General features: G+C 41.4%; 2 protein-coding genes across 3 annotated transcripts in view; both read right to left on the bottom strand.

Moving 5' to 3' along the window:
- Nucleotides 1-1936: 1936 nt before the first annotated feature.
- pdcd4b (programmed cell death 4b) lies at nucleotides 1937-12651 on the bottom strand. Of its 2 annotated transcripts, none has more exons than XM_071899133.2 (12): nucleotides 12596-12651; nucleotides 11986-12094; nucleotides 11315-11632; nucleotides 8998-9092; nucleotides 8409-8522; nucleotides 7734-7955; nucleotides 5439-5536; nucleotides 4760-4874; nucleotides 3853-3960; nucleotides 3162-3272; nucleotides 2890-3029; nucleotides 1937-2664 (listed from the first exon to the last, which is right to left on the bottom strand). In XM_071899133.2, exons 2-12 carry the CDS (start codon nucleotides 12026-12028, stop codon nucleotides 2604-2606), a joined length of 1425 nt encoding a protein of 474 aa, XP_071755234.1. In that variant the 5' UTR covers nucleotides 12029-12094; nucleotides 12596-12651; the 3' UTR covers nucleotides 1937-2603. The 2 variants fall into 2 exon arrangements, with proteins under 2 accessions (XP_071755234.1, XP_071755235.1); XM_071899134.2 differs by lacking the exon at nucleotides 12596-12651 and adding an exon at nucleotides 12503-12526.
- Nucleotides 12652-14956: 2305 nt separating this feature from the next.
- The window catches only part of rbm20 (RNA binding motif protein 20), a 61369-nt gene continuing 51475 nt past the window's right edge, over nucleotides 14957-24850 (bottom strand). Inside the window, exons 6-15 of the mRNA XM_071899129.2 lie at nucleotides 22642-22788; nucleotides 21600-21731; nucleotides 21404-21483; nucleotides 20691-21052; nucleotides 20317-20660; nucleotides 19743-19829; nucleotides 19012-19591; nucleotides 18821-18886; nucleotides 16827-16948; nucleotides 14957-15087 (exon numbers count right to left, since the gene is read on the bottom strand). Coding sequence (XP_071755230.2) covers nucleotides 15019-15087; nucleotides 16827-16948; nucleotides 18821-18886; nucleotides 19012-19591; nucleotides 19743-19829; nucleotides 20317-20660; nucleotides 20691-21052; nucleotides 21404-21483; nucleotides 21600-21731; nucleotides 22642-22788 — 1989 coding nt within the window. The 3' untranslated portion in view covers nucleotides 14957-15018. The remainder of the gene's footprint in view (nucleotides 15088-16826; nucleotides 16949-18820; nucleotides 18887-19011; nucleotides 19592-19742; nucleotides 19830-20316; nucleotides 20661-20690; nucleotides 21053-21403; nucleotides 21484-21599; nucleotides 21732-22641; nucleotides 22789-24850) is intronic.

The following is a 24850-nucleotide window of genomic DNA, read 5'->3' on the forward strand; positions in this document are numbered from 1 at the left end:
TACAGAGTCAACTGTCCTTACCCTTTAGAATAACTTTTGAATTGTTGAATTCAGTGCTATTCCCCAGTTAATTCTAGCTAGGAGATAAAAATGCTAACGTAATAAACTAATTTGTCTTGCTACCTTTCAGCAATTACACACTCAGAAGACACAATGCCTGAAGTCAAGTCAATATTCAGAGAAGTTTTGCCTAAACAAGGTTAGTACAGCAGCCGTTAGCTATTTGGCCAGCAGTAGTCACAAACAACGGTGTGTTTGTTGGTCCCACTACAACATGGGAACTGTTTGCGCTCACAAAACCAGGCACTGGGTTCTCAGTGTTGTGTGCTGCCTCTTCACAGTCTCTTTCACCAGCTCACCACCACTGCCATTGTTGCAGTATAAACAAAGTTGAGATGTATTAAGTTGTGAAACAGGCTCAGTACCAACAGCTGGATTGCACAGTCCAGCTGCAGTGTTAAAACTGTAATGCCTTTTACATGTACCAGTAGCACTAAGCACCAGATGTGTGGGAAAGGACAAAATATCCCATGTAGTGAGACAAATCTGACTGTACCACTAGCACTGATGTGTAAAAACTGACCGTCAGTACTACAGAAAATAGAGAATTGGTGAGCATTGGAGCCATTTGACACTGCTGAGAACCAAGAAGCCTACAAATGGAACAGATTGGACCCATTGCTCTGTTTTGTGACTTTCCATGTACCATATAGGGGCTTGCAGGCTACTTGTATGCTGCAAATTTAAATTAGCTACAGGCCTGCTTGGCACTCATGTTGATAAATGTTTATGCTACTTATTTGAAAAAGAGTAGCACTTGCAGTACTGAGAACAAATATTTATTAGTAAAGCCGACGCGTTTCGGCACGTGGCCTTCGAATATTTGTTCCCAGTACTGCAAGTGTTGCTGGAAGTTACTCTTTTTCAGTGTTAGCTGCCCATTCCAAGCACCTTGTCAGTGGTGTTGTGCCATAACACTTTTTCATCTTCTGCTACTTATTTGAAAAGTCTATTTGGAAAGAAAACATTTGTATTTGTATTGTGCTGGAGGCTTTTGTGAAATATGGCCATAATCCAACCAAATCTCTTTTAAACATTCTCTTTGCCAAGTTTAGTTGTACGACTGTGATCAATTATGGCGGTGTTGACGTCTCTTTGTTTTTTCTGGCAATATCCACAGGGCAGCTTTCCATGGAAGATGTTCCTACCATGATTCTGTGTAAGCCCAAGCTGCTCCCTCTCAAGTCAGTCACTCTAGAGAAACTGGAAAAGATGCAGATGGAGGCTCAAGAGGCCGTCAAACAGCAGGAACTGGCATCGAAGGAGCAGTAGAAGCCCAATGGAGGAGAATTGGGAGAGACTCCCAATGGAGTCAAGTCATCACAACAGTTTCTTTAGATGGATGGCAAAAATCCAGCGCTAGCACTGTTAACATATCAAGTATCCCTATGGACAGTTAAGTGCAATCCTGTTAAGTTATTGTTAAGTGTTACATAAGGCTGAAGTGTTGCTAAACTGGAAGAAACCTCCCACCCCCGAGGTTCCAGAGGGATAATCCTTTTGCCCGGTCCTAACCACATTTTGACCAAGAGTCTTGCTGTAGGTGGATGGGAGGTCTAGCTCATTAGGCTACTCATTTTTGCTTTTTAATAAAAAGGTTCAACTTTGAATGATCAGTGTCATTAGTAGGGCTTAGACTTACAGGTCAATTTCTTCTACATGGTTGGATTGTAATATTACAGTTGCATGTTGTAGCAATCTACTGTAATTTGGCATAAAATATACAAAAAACAAAATCTCTGCTCAGTTGTTTTCTTTTTAAAAGGTAAAATAGGCAACCTCCCTAAGTTAATAAGGGCAGAGCAAAAAGAACTTCAGTCTCAACATTTGGGTTCCAGTGTTAATATTCTGACATTCACAAAACACAAGTCTTAGATTATTTAATAGTGATTTATTGAACAAACAAGGAGCAATACTTGGTACATTTCACAAACCAGTATTCCCCAAATATAAAAATAAACACTCTGAACACCATTTTGTGAAATTATCCCAACTGGTATTTTTTTTTTTTGCACTGTACTATTGTCTTGTTGCCTTCAGTAATGACATCTTTGTGTGATTTAAAGGGTAAAAAGAAAAAAAAAGTCAAGCACAGCATAGAAACAGCAGCCAGTTAGGGAGCCAGTATTGCTTTGAACCAACGTGCCCCCCTTAGTTTGTTTTACCCTGTTATAAAGCTCTTAACACAAACCAGTCATTTCTGTACAAACACTGCTTTCTAGAAAACAGAAAAGGAGTGGCAGTGAAATCAAGAAAATACTCTACAAAAAACAACATGGAATGACTGACACTGAGAGGTGTGGCACTTTATAGGTTAGCTTATGTCATATATTGAAACACCTTGGAAAAAAGTGATCTACTTGTCTTCAATTTTAATAGAAAGTGCCGTTTTTTTTTTTACCCCACCCCTGTTTCAGAAATGTACATTCATTTGACTGTTAGAAGGGAAAAAAATAGTACCCGACTATTATGACAAAAATACGCCAAGTAAAAAGTAGCTTTTTCCTCCACTTTTCGGGAAATCTGGCACATAAAAGGGCTCCTCAGTAGCTTTCAAGTTTCACGCGACCGCCGTCTCCCTCGCTCACAAATCTCTTTCGGCCCCTGAAAAGAGAAAAAACAAACAAACATGCAAGTTATGGTAAACACAAGAGCACTTGTTCATTTGCTTTTAACCGATTGGTTGAAATATTTAAGGATGTGATTACAAACACAAAACATAAGGGAAAACACCCATCTCCTGTCAGAAATGAGTGTGAGTTGTGTGTCTGGGGAAAAAAAAATATCCCTGCATATTTTAATATTTTCTAATCCAGTATGTGCACTTACCGACAGGGACAAAGATCCCTTAACTTTTCATCAATGACTCCCGCACTGAAACTCTGGTCAACAAATTGCTCCAGGATGAAGTACGCTCGAGGGACATCGATGTTGATTTCAACAATGTCCATGTAAACTCTTTCATAGCCCTACACACACACAAAAAAAAAAGACATTGATGGTATATTGAGCGGTGTCTTGCAATAGGCCTGTAAACAACTGAGCTGTTGCAAGTAGATGGCTGGCTAGATGCGTGACTGTAACACCAGGTGGCGCTTTACCCTTCTCATTTGGTCCACAGTGATGATGGAGGACACCCAGAGAAATTTCAGTAGCTGCAGAACCATTTTGAATGTTTTCTCTCCTTTGGATTCCAAGACCATGATGATTGCCTGAGGAAAATCAGATAGATATTCACAACCTTGGATAAATACTCATAACCTTTGTGTGTCTGCTAGTAGCAAAGCAAAGCAAGATTATATTCATCAATTTCATGATAACTAGATGCAAGAGGAGCTCGCACTCACCAATGGAAAAAAAAACCCTCCTCAAACTGAGATATTGGAATACAAAAAACACGTATATTCCACACCAGACCAACTACATACTGTATGTATGCAACATATCTAAATGTATGTGTATATGTGTAGACTGATGTAAAAAGCACACCCATACTCATCATGTCTTCCATTCCTTATGCTGATTCTCTACAGCTGTTGTGCCCCATGTACTGTCTTTGTACTGCAAAAACATTTTGCACCGTTACACCTGAGCACACAGCATTTCGTTGGTGGGATGTAGAATAAACATGGTCTTGTTGTATTCCAGTATCTCAGTTTGAGGAGGTTTCTTCCATTGGTGAGAGCAAGCTCCCCTTGCCACTGGAATTTGCACCTACAGCACCGGTTGGTGCTGTAGGTGCAGATTCACTGTGGACTGTTTTTTACCCACCAATTTCAGCACAGTCTTTACCTCATAGACAAACTCGTGGTGGAAATGAGGAACCTCCAGGTCTCTCAGGCATCGTTCAGCCTCCTTGCTGTCTCCAGACAGGATGTACTCCTTCAGCAGCAGGTTCATCTGACGGGACAGAACAAAGATGATGGCAATAATTAACCTATGATAATAAGAAGAAATGAGGTTTGAAATACACTTTTTCTTGCAGCTACAAAGAGCTGTGAAAACAGTATATTAGACAATCAGCTATAATAAAAGGGAAGGCTTGCACTGCTAGCTCTGTTAAAGCTCTCTCAGCAGAAGAAGAGGTGTTATTACCAATCACTGCACCACACCCGGTGATCTTAAAAATCCCCTGTCCTCAAAAGCGGTAAGCCAGAGAGGTAAAACTCTAAAGAACTAAAAACAGTCATTTGGTGTAGTGCATTAGAGGGAAAAAGACCTGAGAACTCTTTTACTTAAACAAAGAGTGCTGCATCAATAAAATTTGGAGCAGCGTTTGCACAGAAATTACTGATTCATATAAAGAGCTTTATAACACAAAATTTTGATGGTTCAACAATCATTAGTCCCACTGCATTTGAAAAAAAAAACAAGTATATATGAGACAGGTTACATTACATTACGTCATTTAGCAGACGCTTTTGTCCAAAGCGACTTACAATAGTACATTTTGTCAACAGTAGTGAAACCAACTGTGCATCACAGTCTTCATCAGTTAAGACTTTTAATAGGAATAAGTAGCATTCGTTGACATTTTTTTTTTTTTTTTTTTAAGTTTAAGAAGGGTAAGAAGATAGGTTAGTTCAAGAAGGGTCCAGGTGTAACCTGAAGATCAGGTTATCAGACAACCATGGCTGATAGAAGTTTGGCCTGCTTGGTGTCCTCTCCAGTCTGCCTCTTGTTTGACCTCTGACCTCACCTCTTTGATGAGCTGTGTGACAGGTCTCTGGCCCCCGCCCGTCCCCCACAGGTTGTCTATGCGAAGACCTCCCATACTCATCTTCAGCAGCACCGCTGCCCGGTCCAGTGCCGCCCTGCAGGAACAAAGACACGCAAGGTTTGTGGGGGGGGGGGGGGGGGGGGGACAGCAACATCCCCTTATCACATTCCAACTTTAATTTTTGCTACATTCATTACTAGTCCCTCTTCCCAACTTGCAACTGATTGTGCCGCTGTGTGTAAAATGCAAAATTTTTTCCACACATACTGTATGTTAAATAATCCTTGCAATATCCTAAAATCTTTCCCTATCTCTTTAATAATTTCTGATTCTTATGGACCTGCATAAGTCCAAACCTCAAAGAGAACATCAGAGTCTCCTGCTCTTGCACACCCTCACTGCTCTACCTGAAGAAGTAAACTATCCCTATACATGGTTCATTTAATTAAACGTACTTTGTCTCATAGAGAGGCTTGCTTACACAATCTCTTCATCGACTAAAGCACTCTCCACCACCAGCTTGAGCAGTCAATATGATCCCACCCACGGACAGCCTGTTAAAAAACCCTGACATAATCTCTGAAGATTTTCATGATTGCAGCATGAAAGGAAAAAAAATGGAAGTATGGGCGCGGGGGCTTGGCAAACAACAGCGTACCTTGCGTGTTCACAGTCAACTCTGCCTTTGTAGCCCTCGATGTAGCTCTTGGACAGGATTTGGTCTTTGACAGCCCGCGCGATGAACTGGCCCACCAGCTGGAAGGCAAATACAAGAGGGGGGGAAAATGTAAACAATCCAAAACAAATTGCATAACGCCTCGTCAGGCTGGGGAGTGACCCTCCCAGAGAGCACAGGTCAAGGGAAGCTTGACTCATCAGGTTCAAGCCTCTGTAGGCCTGGTATTTTGCTTGCCAAGTTTGCTGCGCAGTCAAAATAATCACAGAGGACTTACTGTGTGTTACCAGGAAATCAAAAAGGTGACAGATTTGGACTGCAGCCACATGTCATGGGCCTAACTTTCATGCATGATTTAAATACATTTGGCAGCTAAAATATAATCTCTCTCTCTCTTTTACTCAAGGGTGCTGCAAGTTTGCACCATGGAATAAACATTTACAGATGATTAGGAAAACGGTGTGGCATTTGCTGTGAAAATCTTGTTAAGTAAACTGGCAAAGACTTGCAAATATTAACAGGTCTTACTTCTGAATTGTCTGTGTGATGCGTCATAGAAACAACACGTAAATAACTTTCATTTTGAAGGACTGGAGGCCCCTCAAAACCACTGACAGGACAGATGACTGACAGTGGCCTCATGGGCACGTGTGTGTGTATGTGTGTTTGTTTACAGTAGTATGGGCCAATGATTTAGGGAAACGAAAGAGCTGGCTTTGCTCTTCTGGTCTGGACAAAGCCTGCGCTCGTCAGCGGCCATTGTTTCTGTACAGACGAGAGGCAGCTCCATCTCATCTGACCTGTGGCTGTGGCTAGACTGGCAGGCACATGAGGAGAAAGAGAGGAGTGTGCAGTGTATGTGTGTGTGTGTGCAGTTTGAGAGTGGGAACCAGAGGGAGAGAGGTGGGGGCAGGGCAGAGGCATAATGCCCCTTTAAAACAACAGAGAAATGAGAGTGGGACAGAAATGACAGAGCGAGAGAAAGTGAGACAGTGTGAAAGGAGGGGTGGGGAGAGGAGGATGAATAACCCTTTTAGCCTCCTACGCTGAGCTAGCATTTTGCCGGCGCAGAGAGACAATGGCCAGAGATCTCATGTCTGTGCAGGCTGAAAGGAAAGAGCTGAAATACACACGCTAGTTCACCCACACACACGTCAAACCACAGTGTTCTTCCCCTGCGCTCCGCCGCAGACAGTGTGAAGGTTTAACATGAGCAAACACCTCACACAGAAACGATACTTTCAGCTGACGTGCCTGAAGAGTCTTTTGTGTTTACTGTAATGGGACTAGCTGTCGGGTGAGCCAGCGCTCCAGAGTCACCACTTTCATAGCAGATGCCTAAACATGATTACCTAAACATGAGTTAACTGCAAAATTGAAAAGAGGAGTGCGCATGCACCGTGGGATAAAAGAGGGAATGAGCAGTTACAGTTCTTTCCATAGATCATGCTTATAACTTTCCGTGTTCCCAAATTTTTTCCCCATTCAAGGGCCACAGAAATATTGTCATGGATATTCTCAATCTTGCATTCCTTACTATTAATTGCTTGCGATGTCGGTAATTTGGGAATCAAAGCATTTTATGCACTGTTGCAATCATTGTAAGTTGCTCTGGATAAGAGCGTCAACTAACTGCCTAAAATGTAAAAAAATAAAAATGTATATTTAGGTGTACATATGCTCTTTGGTAAAAATGTCACCACAGCGCCCTGTAACACGCCTTTTTTCAGGTGGCCCCTCAATACTGGAGTGGTGATCAGTATGTCTACATGTTCTAGATGATAACACACAGATATAATCTCCAAAAACATACATGAGAAAAAGGATGGGGACAGCCGCAGGTGTTTGCTTTGTGTAAATATTATGCGCAGTACATGCAGATATTTGCCTTCCTGAGCAACTGAACTATATTCTCTCTGAACAACAATACATACAGTACAAACATATGAGGGTGGCCAATTCACTAAATTCGAAATATGACTTGCATCATGAGATTGCAATTAACATAAATGGCAAAGCCTTTGGACTTTTTTTTCTTTTGCAAATTGGTAACTCCAGCATAATATTTCCAATTAAATTTTTGATTTTTTAAGAAAATCCACATCCTTAACTCACTGAATTTAAAGTGAATTATCCTCATGTTTTATATACAAGCAGTATAACATGCATACAGACATTAATAAAACGTTCATTAACAACTGTACTTGCTCACTGAACTGCAGGCGTACACACACACACACACACACACAAATCTCCAATCCCTTTCAGACTACCCACCTGCGGAGCTCCGGGTGTGTCCAGCACCAGATCTGGGAGCTCTTGGAGCAACCTGTCGAAGGAGCTTTCCACGTCACCGCGGGTCAGAACGGGCCCGCACAGGTCGGCCAGCAGCCTGGAGGTGAGCTCCCGGTGGCTGGCCTTGGCCTCCAGGGCCAGAGACACCGCCAGCGAGGGCACCCCGCTCCGCATGGGGCCCAGGTTCAGCTCCCCCAGCAGCTCCTGGAGGTGGAAGAAGGTTTTAACTTGGCGCAGGCTTAATCTTTAAGCATGCAGTCTTATCTTTTGATTCACATTATTTTTACAGTAGGGCTGAAAGATATTGACAAAAAAATCTAATTGCAATTATTTCACAGAATATTGCAATTGCGATGTAAACTGCGATTCATATCATCACAAGTTTTCCTTGTCATACATTTTTTAGAACTTTAAAATTGTTTAAGGAAAAGTGAAAAAAAATAGATGTCAGTGTGCAGGATTTACTGAGTTTGATGAGTTTAGAAATTAACTTTGTCTGATTAATTGTTCAGCACTATTTCATAGCACTTTATGAAAAAGCAGTTTGGCATGAAAAGTGCTCTACAAATATGGTTATTCTGTGTAGATTAGAATTTCAGTGAGAGATGAGGACGAGTCTATTGACAGGCTGTTTCCTGCAGGATCTGAAGCACTTACCGCTACTTCATTTGTGTCGCCATGCTCAAAGTACTCTTGCACTATGGGGGTAACAGTCTTCTCAAAGTCCCTCTCATCCAGCGGAGGGACCACTGTCTCATACACACAGTTTTCCTGTCAAACACAACAAAGGGGGCATTGACAAGAAATAATTACCACTGCTTTGGATCGCATTCCAGGTCTAAATCAATAATGGCCACCCGCCACACTGGCCAGTGATTTTTTCAGACAATAACTGACCAAAAACTGTGTAACACTTGCATTCAGTTGAATGCAAGTGTTACACAGTTTTTGGTCTTTGCTTGTTCTCAGACTTTGAAACTACGCTTCAAAACGCTCTCTGATATACAGTATTTTGAATTCTGTCACACCTCATGATGCATTACAATCTTGATCCACTGTATATGTGAGTGATTAATTTTGAAATTAACACTCAGTATTCGATTCTACACGCAAAACGTGTAGGGTGACATATTTCTAGGGAAAAAAATTATAGTTTACCAACCTTTGGCAAGTGAGCCAAAAAGTTAATTTCGGACATTGCTTGATATATTATGCAGATGTAGATTATCAACAGCACAGTTCGTACCTGAGCTTCGTCATAATTGGGGTCTTTCACATCTACCTCCTCCGGCTCATACACTTCACCGGACCGGCCCCACACACCTTTGCCTCCGGCTCCACCTGCGGACAAAGGTCAGGCCGTATTTAGATATTTTATAATATCAGAACTGTTCATGTTAAGGCAATGAGGCAAAAAACAAGGGCATCAAAAGATTCAGTGGCCCACATATCCTGGTTACCTGAAACATGAGTTGTTTTAGAAAAGGAACAGCTTAGACATACTGTTACTGTTGAACAAGAGCTCAGTCAAAGCTTTTGAGAGCATGAGGCTCCCTTCTGACAGGATGCCTTCAGCACCCTGAAATATAACCCCTGAAAAACACCTTCAAAAGCCTTTTCACAGCAGACATGGGGAGGTGGGCAGCGAGGGCTAGAGAGCATGATGTCACGTATCAAAATATCACAGAGACATGGAAACAGAAAGACGATGCTGATGTTCAGCACTGGAACATCTTAAGTTCCGTTTTTTTTTTTATTTGCCAGATTTTTGGCTTTTAGCTGATATTCTTCTTACGAGGAAAGTACAACGAGTGTGCAGGTAGGGGCTAAGTGTCTTGCTCCGATCAAAATGGTGAGGATCAAACCTGCGACCTTACAGTTACAGGACGGTCTCTCTAACCACAAAGCTACAATACCACCCTCTATCTGACTATATGATCTGAGAGAGAAAAACTCTGGGCTCTAGAAAACAATATAAGGCCTGACGTTTGGTCTAGTGAAGTAACGTAAATAAATTAATATTATGATTAATGTAATATTAATATTACCAATATTATGTGGTTTTACACATATCTGTGTGTAATCTGTACCACTTCCCAAGCTGTGTTTTTGAACAACATTAGGGCCAAACTGCTGGTGATGTAATCCATAGATTAGGAAGGGATGACGGGTTCATGAGTGTTACACAAACAAACATCTGTTGGGTCTCAGGTCAGCACCAACAGATTGCAAACAATTTAAGAAGCCCAAAACCAAAGCAGCTTGTATGACATGTTCTAAACCCTCCTTAAGACCCATCCCATTTCAGCACGAAACATTGTGTACTCCAAGCTTGCCCTCGCTGGGAGACTCCACACATTCACTGCCCTCGCCCGCAAAAGTTCAAAAACTGCAATGCATGATGAACTTTCAATGTAGGAACACAACGCTCAAATTGCAGGACTCCAGCGGCGTGGCAGTTCTGTTGCATAACCAGAAAAATGGGCTGACGGCATGCCCAGAGAAACTGCTCTAGTTCCAGTTCCACCGCCTAAAGGAAAAGCAAAGTGACTCGACTGTACTGCTGCTGCAGAACACGGATTCTGCTGCTGTGTGGGGGCGTGTGTGCGTGGGAATCGCACGCTGACATCACCAAATGAAGACCCGCAGTGAGTGACAGCTGGCCCTTTGGAAGATGATTGACGCACACCACCTTCTGTTCTCCTCATAATTTTGTGATGCGTTAGTGTTAAAAAGGTAGTTGGGGGACGAGAAGTTGGGTCAGAGGTGCACGGTCATATCTTTGGCTTGATATGCAAATTGCATAAGCAGTCACAGAGTTACTAGTAAATCATTACACCATGTTTCAGCTGATTCCCTAATGCTGTTATCACTAGGGTCCAACAGAATAATAATGCACTTATCTACAGCTATCACTGTGCCCTTTGATGAATAATCACCTCACTTCTGCTATGCAAAAGGCAACAGATTACAACTCTAATTCAAATAAACACAAAAGGACAAATCCTATATAGACCTTAAAACGGTCACCAAACCCCACTTTCCTCTAAAATCAAAGTCAGGTTTCCATGCAGGCACTCACAGAAGTTTAAAGATGGAATATTTACAACATGCATTTGTGAAAAGTAAGTTCTAGTACAGACACACCTAACCAAGATTATTATTTGGCCTCTAGTGGAAAATTCCAGAAAAGCCTGACCAAGCAGATGCCAAGGAAAGAGAAGAGTGCGTTTAAGTGGGTGTGAGCTGCTCAAGATCACCTTGCCATTTGTTTACATGCTAATTGGTTTACTGCTGCTAAACGGCAAGTCACCAGGTGATGACAACAGTAGGTCACACAGCCATATAGGCCTTCCAGACCATGTGGTTCACACACCAAATCAGCTGCAATGAGAGGTTTTCCTCTCTACACTAGAGTTCAACACATTATCATTTAGGCAGCAAGTACAGTACAAAATCACAGTGTTGCCAATGCCATATGAGTCCAACACATGACACAACATTATCACAATTACCTTCGTCAAAACTATTTCTTTGTTTATTTAAACGTTCAGTCGTAATACCTTTCTTTGGCAGGCCCCTGCCCTTGCCTAGCCGGGACTTCCTGTCCAGCAGCTTGCTCTTGGGACTGGTGGGTGCCGCTGGCGTTCCCCTGACTGAGTCCCCATTATCGCTGAGGGAGTCCCCCCTGCCGGAGTCCCTGGATGAGTTCTTCCTCAGCCTCCGCTTGGCCTTCGCCTTCAGACGCGCCTCGTGGATGCTGCTGGTGGAGGAGGGCAGCCAGTTGCCATTGATCTCGTTGTTGATGTTCTTGGTGGCAGTCACTGCTCCTCCGTTGTCTTCATCGCCAGATACAAAGGAGTCACTCAGGTCCTCGGCCTCTGTTGGATTTAGAGGAATGGGGGGGTGAATTTGTGTTTGAGTAAATCAACACTGAGCAAGTAACTTCTGACTCCTTTTGTGGTTGTGATCATCAATATGTCCCACAACAGAGGGACTTAATTGCACCGTTTGAATTTGCATTGTCAGTTTTGGCAGGCATTGCTGGATTTGATATAGGTTATCTCCCACAAAATGTAGGGTAAACAACAGAATCAAATCAATGGTGACTTCAACATCAGTAAGACTGCAGGCACTGCAAGCAATCAACCACTTCCGCATGAAACAGCCCCAGTGCCCCAGATCAGAGACAGCTGATGAGGCATTTAAATCCAGACGACTGGTTCACACTCACCAACGGGGTTTGCGTTCAGCCAGGCCGCGCAGTCAGTTGCCATGTTTTTCAATAGAAAATATAATTTGCAGCGGAACTGGGTGCAAATCAAAGAATATCAGTTTGATACCTGAAATAGTGCAGGAGAAACACAGATTTAGTATGCAGACATAACGTTACGTTAACAACATGCCCAGACATGCAGTAATGCAACAGCCACCCCTCCCCCCATTCATTCATAGTCACTCTGTTGATAAACAATAGCTAACGTTAGCTTAAACTGTTCGCTGCACTGTCAACGGAAAGAGCTGCGTCAAAAGGCGAGCCTCTGTCTGCAGCATATCTAATCTAACTGCAACGATAAAACAAACGCTACACAAAATCGGAAATGGCAGTTTACAGTTAACGTTACTTTGGCCGTTGACTCGACATTTCCCTGTTGTAACGTTAGCAAACTAAACGTCAGAAAAACAAAAACAAACTGCTCGTGTTCGCTAGCTCGTTTTAAAGCTTTGGCTACATCGTTCGCTGTGTTCACCTTAAAATAGACAACAGTGTCAGATTGAAATATGCATTTGCTAGCTAACTCAATTGCTCTCTCTTTTAAATAGCTCAAAATAAAATCACTGACCGTCTCTGGTGTCCAAGCTCCAAACTCTGATACGAACGCTGTTGTTTTTGTTTTATCTACCCAGCAACGCTGGCACGTAGTGCTGTGTTTTCCTTATCTGATTGGCTGGAGGGACGTAGGTTTTTAAAGCAAAGGACCAATGAAAATGCAGAATGGCCCTTTTCTTCTAGCATTTTCTGCACGGTCTATCTTGCTAATAAAGTGCTGCCCCCTATGTTTTGGGTTGCAGAACAGCACTTTTCTATTATGTAATGTTTCTGTTTGTTACTAGCAGCGATATGACAAAGTTTGATGATGATGATGATGATGATGATGATGATGATGATGATGGTGATATTTATTGGCTCCGCCTAAATGAACAAAATGTGTTATTCCATCCAAAGTAGGCCAACCTACTAGAACAGTTTATCTACAGGACATTATGTTCTGTAAACCCAGTGTGAATAACCTAAGACAAAATTCACACAACTTTATGTATAATTTAACTCTTTATAACCCTCTTCATACAAAGTATATTCCACAACAGAATATAGAGCAGTTCATAACCCTTACTCTGCGTAAGCCATATTAACAGTATAATGCATGATTGTGAAAAGTTGTATTAATAACAAAAATAATAACAAAGAGGATACTGACTTTTGACTATCCTGACGTCAAGTGTCCAAACAAACTCAAACTGAGTTTTACACATCTGCTGCTTGGACCTAGAAGTTTTGTTTTAAGACTTAGATGTATGTGTTTTGCCTCAACACTTGGGGGAGCTCTTTTCCAACAGTCCTGTCCAAAGTCCTCCCATAAACTGTCTGAACATAATGTACTGTAAGGATTTGCATGATTGTATTAACATTACACCTCATTATGCTTCAAGGAATAATGTTTTATATTATGTCTACATACAGTAAGTAACTTATTACAGCTTGTCAACAGCAAAAATAGAATACCCAGACTGAATAACACTGAGAATAGTGAAATTCTACTTAGATATGACATGAATTATTTTATATAGCCTACATTTAATTATAATAAGTAAACGAACATGTTCACTATATACTGCTTTTCTCAAGTTAAAAAGTAGTGGAGTAAAGGTATTAAGTTCCCAAAAAATGGCAACTCTGACATACTCTGACAAGCACAAGTATGTGAAAAACAACAATAATTCCTCAGATATATTTGAACATACTTTGCACGCTTCAGCATTTCTTGCATATTACCTGTTGCAACAGTTCCAAGCCCATAGGCAAAATCTGTTTTTGTTTTGTTGAATGAACGGGAAGCAGCTCATTTGAAACGTTTATTCAAGTTATTTTTGCATCAGAAAAAATCATATGAAAAGTTCATCAAAGAAAAACAACACTATCTTTGATGTCGGAGGATCAGTATTCACAGTGTACAAAACAGAGGATGTCTTGCTGAAACAATCTCTGTTGGCTGTCTCATCAGTCAGAAACATTGTTCATTTAACTCTGATAAATTAAACACATGGTCCAGTTTAAGGTTCTCAACACTTAACGCATTAAATATATAATGTCAAACATGATTGGGATTGTCTTGTGAATTGAATCCAACAGAAAAACTAAAAGAGAACAAACATCTTTTTGCATAGTTGCACTATCATTTATCCAATAATCTCCATTTTGGACTGACAGTTATTTCAGTGTACAAACAGGCACAAGAGGAAAGAAAAAAAAGAAAGCGACGGCCTCCAAAGCCACCAGTTATGAATAAAATGTATCTGTCTTATACATTCAAATCTGTTCAACAAATGCAACAAACCTGAGAATTTGCCTCAGTTTTTTTTTAACTGAGTAAAATCATTCTTTGGCACATATTTTCAAGTCATTTTTGCATCTAAAAATATATCATTATATTACTAGGACAAAGTCTAATCCAAACTATTAAACTGAGGTTTTCTCATGGGAAAAATAGATTTAAAAAACAGCAAATGGACTCAGATGAGCCAATACTGTATCATAAGTTTTGTCTTATCAGTCATCAAATATGACAAATACATTTCCACTGTATAAGAATAAGAAATTAGTTATATCCAACACAAATCTTTGGTGAAAAACTTTGATGCCGCACAGTATATCCGATGAAATAAATTGTAGGAAAATTGCTAAACGCTAAAAATTTGCTATCAAACACTAAAGCCTCACTATACATTACACTTCTATTATGTACAAAGTGGAGGGCAGCAGTAGCTGGGACTGTCAGCACCAATCTAGACATATCTAAGCATTTTCCCCCAAAATCTACCACTTGTCGAAACCAGTGCAATTTTCCAAATATTATAGCTTCAGTGTGTCATATTAGCCACATGTGCTGGCTAATATGACACTGTCCATAGCTGTCCATAGCCTGCCACCAACAACACACACACATTCTGCTGTTCGCTGTACAGGAGGTCAGAGGTCAAGCTGTAGTCACTCTGAAGAAGAGGGTTCAGTGAGCGCGCCCAGTAGACTCTCCTCTGCTAGCTGAGACAGGTATTTCTGCAGAGAGACGGAAGAACAGAGAAAAGATGTAATTCATATCCCAAAATATATGGAAACATATTTGAAATTGTGGCTGATCTGAGTGCACAGACGTCTCTTCTACTAACTCAAGGTAAAAATAATAATAGGTTTTCTCCACATTAGAATAAAAACTAAGACCCTTGACTATCATTGGTTAGCCTTCAAGAAACCAAATCAAATCAAATCGGATCAGGTCAGATCAGATCAGATCAGATCAGATCAGATCAGATCAGATCAGATCAAATAAATCCTTAAAGTGAAACTTAATTAACATAAATAATTAAACAAGTAATTATAAAATAAACAACTTATGTCAAAATATAGAAATGAAACCATAACAAGAAAATCCAATTAGTAAAACTAAACAGAAATTGAAATTAAAATTGATTTTGTGATCAGAATAAAGGAAAAAACAACTATTACAACCAGGGCACATCCATACACACACACACACACACACACACACACAGCTTACACAGAGCTTTGACAGACAGCACAACTGTTTTTAAAACAGTTTTTTTTTTCTGTGGATGTAATCCATCAAATGTTGGGGAATCTCTGCTCCTCCGGCTCGGCTCAGCTGTGCTGCCGGAGCAGAGGAAAGACTAGAGGGCTCGCTGCTGAATGGCCACTAATGAGAAACCTAATACAGTTGCAAGTTTGCATGCATGTGTTTGTGTGTGTGTATGTGTGTGTGTGTGTGTGTGTGTGCATGTGTGTGTGTGTGTGTGTGGCTGTGGGTGTGTTTGCATATACGGCTGCATACGTCTGTCTTTCTGTTTGGTCGTTGACTGCATTTGAGCATATTCCCATATTACAAACAAGGAAATAAGGAATATATGTATAAAAATGTTGCAAAGTATTGATTCTTGCCGCACATCAAGTCTCTAGAAAAAGTTCCTTTATTTTACATGAGATAAAAGGTTTAGGAGCGACCAACGCATTTTACTTCCTGCTTCTTCAGGACTTGAAACCTGAAGAAGCAGGAAGCAATTTATTTTATCTCATGTAAAATAAAGTTTTTCTAGAGACTTGGTGTGTGGCAAGAATCAATTCTTACAGTGGTTTTTCCTGCACTTTCCAGCATCCTAAAAATCATTTTTTTCTGTAGTGCAGGGGTTTATCAATTGGTGTATAAAAATGTCATATAAGAGCGCAGGTCCATGCATATATACAGTATATGTTCACCGCATTTCTGAGGGTTCTGCTGATCCGCACAGCAATTTCTGAATCAAATGTAACTGCCTGTTGCAGGGTTGGTGAGTAATCTCCACATTTTATTACATTGTTTTTTTGGGGGTGTGATTTATCAGCCAAACAAGCCTGGAAAAATCTAAGATGCGTGTGCCGACCGTCAAAGTATGAGACAAAGAGATTACTCACCAACCCGGCAACAGGCGGTGAAATCTCATGAATTTGGTGATCAATACACACCCAACAGACAGACATATATGCATGCACACATACACACACACACGCACACATTCACTCACAGACGCTCATATCTGCCTCAGCAAGGGCCAGCATGCTGATATTAGATTGTTCTTCTTCTAGGATTCATAATTCAGGAAGGGAAGATTGAATAAATGTGGACATAATCTTCACTTTACTCTAGATTATCATTGTCTTCCTCCCCCTCTTCAATATCATCACCATATCATCATCACCAGCAGGATCAGTGTCTTCACCATGCTATATGTATACAGTATATCTACCTGTAGGTTCCTGTAGTGGACGGTGCTGCGGCAGTGTGACGTCTTCGCCGTCTCCTCACTGGTGTAGAAGAGTCCACACAGCTTACAGAAGAAGCCGGTCCTCGGCACGATGAACTCCACTCCTATTGGACAGAAAACACAACAATTAGAAAACAAGCCCGTTCCAGAAATCAGCAAATGACAGATGACGGTTTGTTCACACAAGGAGTATTTACAGTTGTATCAGATTAGTCAATAATAACTCAAATATCGCAGTCCAGTTGATTTAACACTACACTTGTATGGAGTTACTTTTGTTATCTTTATTTTGAAAGTGAAAAAAAGTTTTGACACAAAGTAAAGTTTTGGATATTCGCCTAATATTCACTAACAATGTCCTTTTCATTCATTAAAATCGTATTTTTCCCATTAATTCACATAGTTTTTCCTTATTCATTAAAATCTGATTCATTCAGCCCCCTTTTTTTAATTCACCCACAACAACACAGACTACAGCACACTTTTATCACCTGCAGGCTCAACTAGTGAAATGCAATAACTACATCAAATAGAACAAAAATGTAATAGTAAGGAAAATCATGTGAAATATTTAACTCGAACCTATGGGTTCCTTTGAAAATTGGTTCTGAATGTATTGGTTTTTTTTTTATTAATTATTTATTTATTTTTTACAAAAGTTAAAGATCCAGTGCAATGATTTCAACTCATTCAGGAAAAGTTTTTGATTTCTAACACAATGAGCATCATTGTTTTTCAGTTTTTGATAGTTAGATGGTACAAAGCTTGCAGGACTGAGTGAGAGCCGAACCTATTGTTGCTCCACTGCAGGCCAATATTTCTATCTTTGCTATTGGCTATTGTCTGACAGACTATGAGAAACCTGATATGCCCACTGTCGACCAATCAGAGCATTCATTAAAACCTGGGTGTAGGTGACATCATGTATTTGACTCTGTTGACAACCAGAGGGAGAGTTTTTCAAAGGGCGTTAGTCAAATTTCCACAGTGCTGACAGTTATAATAATTTGGGTAACTTTACATTAACAGGTCCTTTGTTAAATTATACCAGGGGACTGAGAAATGCAGTTCTCATTGCACTGGACCTTTGTTTTTAAAATAAGTTTGATATACTGATAAAAGAATTCAGACAGATACTGGATGCCGGTAGGTTTATATTATGAAGCCGAAATGAAACAACATCAACAGCCAGACACTCGTCAATGTTGAATCTGCCTCAAGCCATGCACACACACACACACACACACACACATACACACACATTCTAAGGGCATCATACAACAGAAATAGCAGCACAGCTCATGACACGCACACAGCTCTGAGTGTGTCTGCTCTGTGCTCCATTGTTTTTGCAGCGCTCCGACTCTAACTCTCGTCCAGCAGGCCTGACGCCGGCCATGTGCTCGGCTGTGTCATTCCACCCTAATGGTAATATAAATACACTTCTCTCTGGGGTGCATTTCACAACCTGCTCACTGAAATAGGCCAGCAAGTGGCCAGGCAACTGATACTAACACTCATCCCTCTCCATTCCAGTCAATTAGAGTGTTAATGCAACAGGTTGTCGGTGCAGTTATTAACGATGTACGATAACGTTTTATCTTTAGGACCGAGGCCATCGGCTCATGACTAACTAGACCTCCATCAGCCTGACAGAGGTTAAATATAGTCCAGCTGGAGGACGATAAACACAAGTTTGAATTTAGTTTTTATAGTGGACTAGGTTTAATTCATGCCAGAGAAACTATTTACCACATTATTGCTATTGATGTTGAATGTGTTTTATTTAACTTGCTATTGACATTTTACATCATGAGGAACCCATTGAAAATAAGTGATTATATTGTGACATCCTCAATGATTTTATCAATTCTTACTTCTTTAAAATAGTCAAATCAAATAAGAATGGGTCTTCTTTTTGGTCTGACTATACAGTCTTTCATAACGCACTTTATAATAAAATGTGTTATGCTTACCCAAAGGGATGCTGTGCTCACTGACGGCCTTGTCTTGCTCTCTAGACGGCGAGGGAGCCTCAATCTCTGTGAAATGCACACAAGCTACAAGAATTTAATGACACATTTACAAAATATGATATTGATATAAACAGATCTGGATCTCCAGGACTGTTTCCATGCAAATATTTGATTTCTCTTCTGCAAACTACCTTTTTTAAGAGTCTCATCCTTGTGTTGCACTCCTTTACTGTTTGTCTCCGTGACCTGCGCTACTTCCTGGGTCTTGCTGCCCTCAGATACACTGACGTGGTTTTCCAGCGGCTCTTGCGATGGCTCACTATTTGGCACTTTGTCCTCCGAACACGTCTCCTCCAGCGCAGCCTTGAACTCCTCACTGGGGAAGTCGCTGATGTCGGTGCTCGGTAGCTCAGGAGCCGCTGGATTGAGCGTCTGGTCTTTGGGACTGGTTCCAATTAAAACATCCTCTGCTTTCTCAGTTACAGGTGTTTCGTCATTCCCCTTGGTCTTTTCCTGGTTGGGCGTCTCGTTAGGGGTCTCCTGCATCTCAGCGCAGGAGGAGGCGGGTGGTGGTGGAGGGACGAGCTCCTCCACCACTTCTTCCTCCTTGGACGCTTTGGGGCAGGGAGCGTACTCCGCCAGCTCGGGAAGGTCCGGCTCGATGATGGAGTCGTCTTCCCCTCCCACTTCGTCTACAGTGACCAGCTCCTCCATGTTCTTGGGGTACCAGCACTCCCCCTCGGTGTCGTCTCCGCTGTCCCACTCCTCCACCTGGGGGAACAGATACAAACGGATCAAGAAAAGAGCTGTCAACCCTCCCTCGCCTTGCAACTCCTCCACCAGCCCGTGCAAAAACTAAAATAATTTTTCCAGTTCCAACATGAGACATAAATGTGTGATGAAGATCAAAACGCCTACTTACACTGTCTTTGTCTTTCTCACATTCAGTAGCCTCTGTTGGCTTGTTGCTCCGCTGAGGTGAAAATGATTTTTCTTTTGACTGGCGATCCTGGCAAAAGAAATAACATCATTGTTGCTACAAGGATATAATAGGTATCTCAATTGGATGGGACGATACATCGAAATTCAATATATCGCAATACAAAAGCAGAAAAATGAACCGTGATATTACCTACAATTTCACAAGCTCTCCATGCAAATTGTATTATTTGCACTTTGTCATGACATTTTTAAATTGTTGTTTACATTCTAGCAAGCCAGTGCCACTGCTAGAAAGATTTGTGTCTCAGAAATAAACATAATTCTGCAGTCAGACTTTGTTGTCATTGAACTTTTATTTATTACATCGTATCGTGTTTGTATCAAATCGTGAACCCCATATCACGCATCGAATCGTATCGTGAGATAAGCATATCCTCCCATCCCTAATAGATATAGATCTGGCTCACCAACAACACTCCATATTAAGAATCATAATATCAAGAGGGTGCAATGAAAACAGTAGTGATGTCCATTTACAGCATTCCTATACTCACATTATTCTCAGTAGCAGTTTCTCTCTCCTGTTTCTCATTAGCAGCGTGCCTCCTGCTGGTTTTCTTGCTCCTCCTGGCTGGTGAACCCTGCCTCCTGTCTTCTGGCGTTCTAGGAAGCGGCTCCTCCGTCATCTCAGACTCGGAGTGCCTCGACCTGCCGTGGTAGTCGCCTCCGTCCCTCCTCTTCGACTTGGCATCGTGTCTTTGGTACGGAGCTCTGGGCGGCTTCTCTGACTTGTAAATCTGCTCCTTCATGTAGAAGTCGTCCTCCATGTTTCTGTAGGAGTTGAAGGACAAACCTTGAGGGCTTCCTCGAGGGTACCAGTCTCTGTTGCCCCTCATCCCTTCTCCTCCTCCTCCTCCTCCTCCTCCACCTCCTCCTCCTCCTCCTCCTCGTTCCTCTGCAGATCGGGGGCTGATGTGATCCAAAGGTTTCTGGTAAGCCTTCCGGCGGTCGGCCATGCGTCCGTTGGGCCGGTCGTCATCCACGCCACCCCCGTTCCTCCACAGGTCGTCCCGCTCCCTCTCCCTTTCCTCCTCGCCCCTCCTCAGGTGTGAGGACCAGTCCCAGGAGCCCCGGCGGGGGCCCAGGCCGTTGCTGCCTCTGTCGGGGCCCCGGCACGGTGCCCCCTGGGGGCTGTGGGCTGAGCTGCAGGACGTAAAGCTGGGGCTGTGGGAGCGAGGACTCAGAGAGCGGCTGATTGGACTGCGGGAGCGCGGTCGCTCTGGCATGTAGCTGGAAGAAGGCGATAGGTAGATTAGATGGACTATAAGTCTTCTACTCTTCTAACTTTGTACTTTATATTTTTCTTCTTGAAATAAGAAAAACTACACTAGTTTAGCTCAAAGTATTAATTCATAACATTTTCATATACATAAACTTCCATTTTGCTGTTCTCTATCACCGATTGATATAACTCAATTGCACAAAAACAAGTTTTGCTTTTCCACTGACCAGACCCCAATTTTTATGATGTAGATTGCAGTTCATGAAGCTGCGTGTTCAAGTGGCTGACATTGTAAACCACAACATCTGAAATGCATTTTATGAGAAGAAGATGCAAAAGAAAATGAAATGTTGTCTTACTGGTCGAGCTCTTGCATCTCGTCCCTTTCCCTCTGAGAGTTGATATCCTGGATGATTGAGTCAACATCTTTGCCTGGTTTCTTAATACAAAGAAATCAAAATTCACTATTTCGCTCACAATATTAAGCCATATTACACATCCAATCCATTATAGATGGCTTTTAACCTACAGCTTCTCTTTGTTCTTCAATCTCACCTTGAGTTGCAGCTCCTTGTACCTCTTAGACATCCGTATGAGAAGTTTCTGATCGTTAATCATGGCTGGGGTGAGCTGGTAGTATTGAACCATGGCCTGAGCCGCCTCAACATACGCCATCTCCAGAAAGGCCTGATGGGAGAACAGCCAATTTAGACAACGTCGCCCCTCCTCCTCCTGACAGTTTTATGGTCTTTCTTACAGGACGTCTGCACAAACATATCTGGCGTAACAGATGTCAGGCTGGATGCAGGCAAATCTTTTTAAATCATCATCACAAGATATCGTATTTCATTAGCATAATAAATTGTCAGCACAGTTACAAGTTAAAACATTGTAACTAACACCATGATTTTAGTATCTTTAAATTTGATAGGGGCGAACTTAATGTGTCAATTTGTTTTGATAAATGAAACTTAGAGCCGGAGTGAGACATCATGTGCTGCAGTAAAACTGATTAGTTATGACAAGATACATGATATCACTGCTTAGTTGTGGTGGAAAAAAAGATTTGCTCCTTGTCATAGAAATACACAATATAAGATAATTATACTATACGAGATAATTTGGTGCATTGCATTTCCACATAAACCCTAACACTAACGCTACAGGACTTAGATCAAAACAAAGTCTACAGTTTAACAACATTATCTAAGCTTTTCTAAACTTAGATAATCAGTATTGATTCATTTCAATAAACTGTGTCAGGCTTTACATGCCATCATTGGTAATAAACACTTCCACTGATGAGCAGAAGCCCTGACAAACTGCTGTACCTCCCCTTGATTACACATGCAAATACAGGCAAATTCACATGTGCCAATATAAAGAGGATGTTGTTAGCATTAGAGAAATATTCTGTTATCTCACTGCTGTGACTCTGACCCTTGACCCTTAATGTTGGTTGCTTGTAATATAAGCTATATATCTGAATAGGGGGTGTCAGCTAAGTACCAAAAGTATAAATGTAAATTATACGATGTGCAAACACAGTTCCTCTCATCTAGGTGTTTTAAAAAACTCTCACAAGGCATTACTGTACCTGATGGGTAGAGCGCATGAGGATGTAGTTGGTGACTTTGCCGAAGGGCAGTCCCAGGTTGATGACATCATTCTCCGTGCAGCTGCCTTCTGGGAGGTTGCAGATGTGGACGACGCGTCCTGCGATGGACTTCCTGGGTGGAAACGGCTGCAAATAAGCATAAAAATAAACATCTATGAGCATCTTTGAATACTGATACGAACACAACACAGATTAGCCAAAAATATATTGAGCTATATATATATATTGTATGAAAATTAATATTCATTCATATTACACTTTTTCAGTGTAATATTATGTGTATTTCAAACCATACCAAAATCAAAGTGAGAATTGTTTCTATCACCAAGAAATCTGTCTTGGTGATATTGCTGTAAAGACTTAATGACAACTGACAGAGTTTCACAACACTGACACACATGCTACAAGGACAACAGGACCTAGAATACATAAAACAGGGTCAAGGATACTGCATGTAACTATTCTGTGTAACATTTTATCAACGTAACACTATCACATGCTGCAGTTTGCCGTGCCATTTTCCCCAGACAGTCCACCTCTCTGCTTCTATTATTAGCGCCTTGGCGAGAGTGCGACAGTGATAATGAGAGTTTTCTTGTTTGGATTTGGAGACTCGTCAGCTGACCGGCCCCAGACATCTCAGACCTTTTGTCACTAATCCCTCTGGATTGCCAAGTACAGCGCCCCCCGTTGATGAACACCCCACTGTCTTTCCCACTTTTCCTTTTTTGTAAAGGAGAGCGGGCAGTCTGCTCCCTTTAGTACAATATATTTCACTTTATTGAGACAGTGGGAGTAGGAAAAAGTAGTGTCATCTTTAAAATGACTTTGTAAAATATATTGTTACAGACAGGCCTTAGTCTGATTTGTTTTTGGCCATTTTACTGTCATTGTGTTTATTATAAAATGTAAATTCATTTCAAAGTTGTAACAAGTGGTATAAAGTTTTAACGAGTGCTATATAAAGAAAGTTATTAGTCTCCCCCTCTATATCTCTCTCAGATTTCTTTCTTTCTTTCCTCTCCTCTTTCTCAACTGCCTCTCCCTCACTATATCTTTGAACCTGTCTTTCCCTCGTTTCTTCTGTACTATCTCTGCTTTTATCCATCCTCTTTCTTTCCGTCTGTCTCCCTCTTTTTGATCACAACCAACTTCCCTCCCATCTTCTTTCTCTTCTTCTTATGTCTCTGTATGTCTGTCTGTCTCTCTCTCTCTCTCTCTCTCTCCCCTGAAGACAGTTTAGTTGTTTAGTTGCCCCTGCTGTTTCGTTTCCCTCTGACATGTGTAAAGCCACCTGTTTTCCAGCAGCTAACTCGACCCCACTAAGTTTTTCCAGCCCCTGTCTCTGCCCACAGCGGGGCAGCAGTGAGGGGATCCAGCCGTGATGGATGACCAGCGAAGTGAGTGGATGAGAAAGGCATCAACACCCTTTCCCTTATCGCTCCGGGGTGGGAAAGCTGGTGCACTGGTGGGAGATTAATCACTTTACAAACGGTGGCAGCCTAAAGGATAGAGAAGTGGGCTTGTGACTGGAATGTTGCTAGTTCAAATCACTGGACAAGCTAGGAAAGTCTTGGCTTGGAAAGTGAATGAGTAACATGCGTGTATAACTCTATGAATGTGAAGTAGGGAGGTGTTAAAAATGAACATGCATGGTCAGCAAAAACAATCCTTTGATAAATAAAGGTGAAGCGTTAGAGGAACAAAATTGGCTCCTGTAAAAACAAAGCCTGACATACGACTAACTGTGTAAATATGTATGTATATACTGCATCTGACCTACAGAATAGTCACTTATGCAATCAGGTCATTATGAAGAAAACACACATGTGAGTAGAGTCAAATAAAACAAGCCAAACCAGTTCATCACTTCCTCAGCGATGTGACATGAGCTCTTGTAAAGTAGACTGGTTTTTATCTGTATTTATATCCTTGTTTACTCTCTGCAGCTCTAATATTATGAAGGTTTATAAATACACTTGACTTGGCTTTTCTTATCTTGACGTGGCATGATGTGGTGTGACGTGAAATGAAGTGACATCACCTAGTATGACGTTCTTAGCTATCAAAGCCAGGGTAAATTCACCATCGAACCAGCCTGTGCACATGTTACAGATCTTAACGCTCTTATAACATCTTTGTGAAATGTAGCAGCAACTTCAGCTCGTTATATTGAGCAGTCTTCTTT

Source organism: Centroberyx gerrardi, chromosome 3 (genome assembly GCF_048128805.1).
Source record: "Centroberyx gerrardi isolate f3 chromosome 3, fCenGer3.hap1.cur.20231027, whole genome shotgun sequence".
Taxonomy (NCBI): domain Eukaryota; kingdom Metazoa; phylum Chordata; class Actinopteri; order Beryciformes; family Berycidae; genus Centroberyx; species Centroberyx gerrardi.

Coding starts and splice junctions, on each gene's coding strand:
- pdcd4b (XM_071899133.2), bottom strand. CDS start 12,028: ATGGCAACTGACTGCGCGGCCTGGCTGAACGCAAACCCCGTTG. Junction 8,523..8,997: donor CCAATTATGACGAAGCTCAG/GTACGAACTGTG, acceptor TGTGTTTGACAG/GAAAACTGTGTGTATGAGAC. Junction 4,875..5,438: donor GTTGACTGTGAACACGCAAG/GTACGCTGTTGT, acceptor TTGTTCCTGCAG/GGCGGCACTGGACCGGGCAG.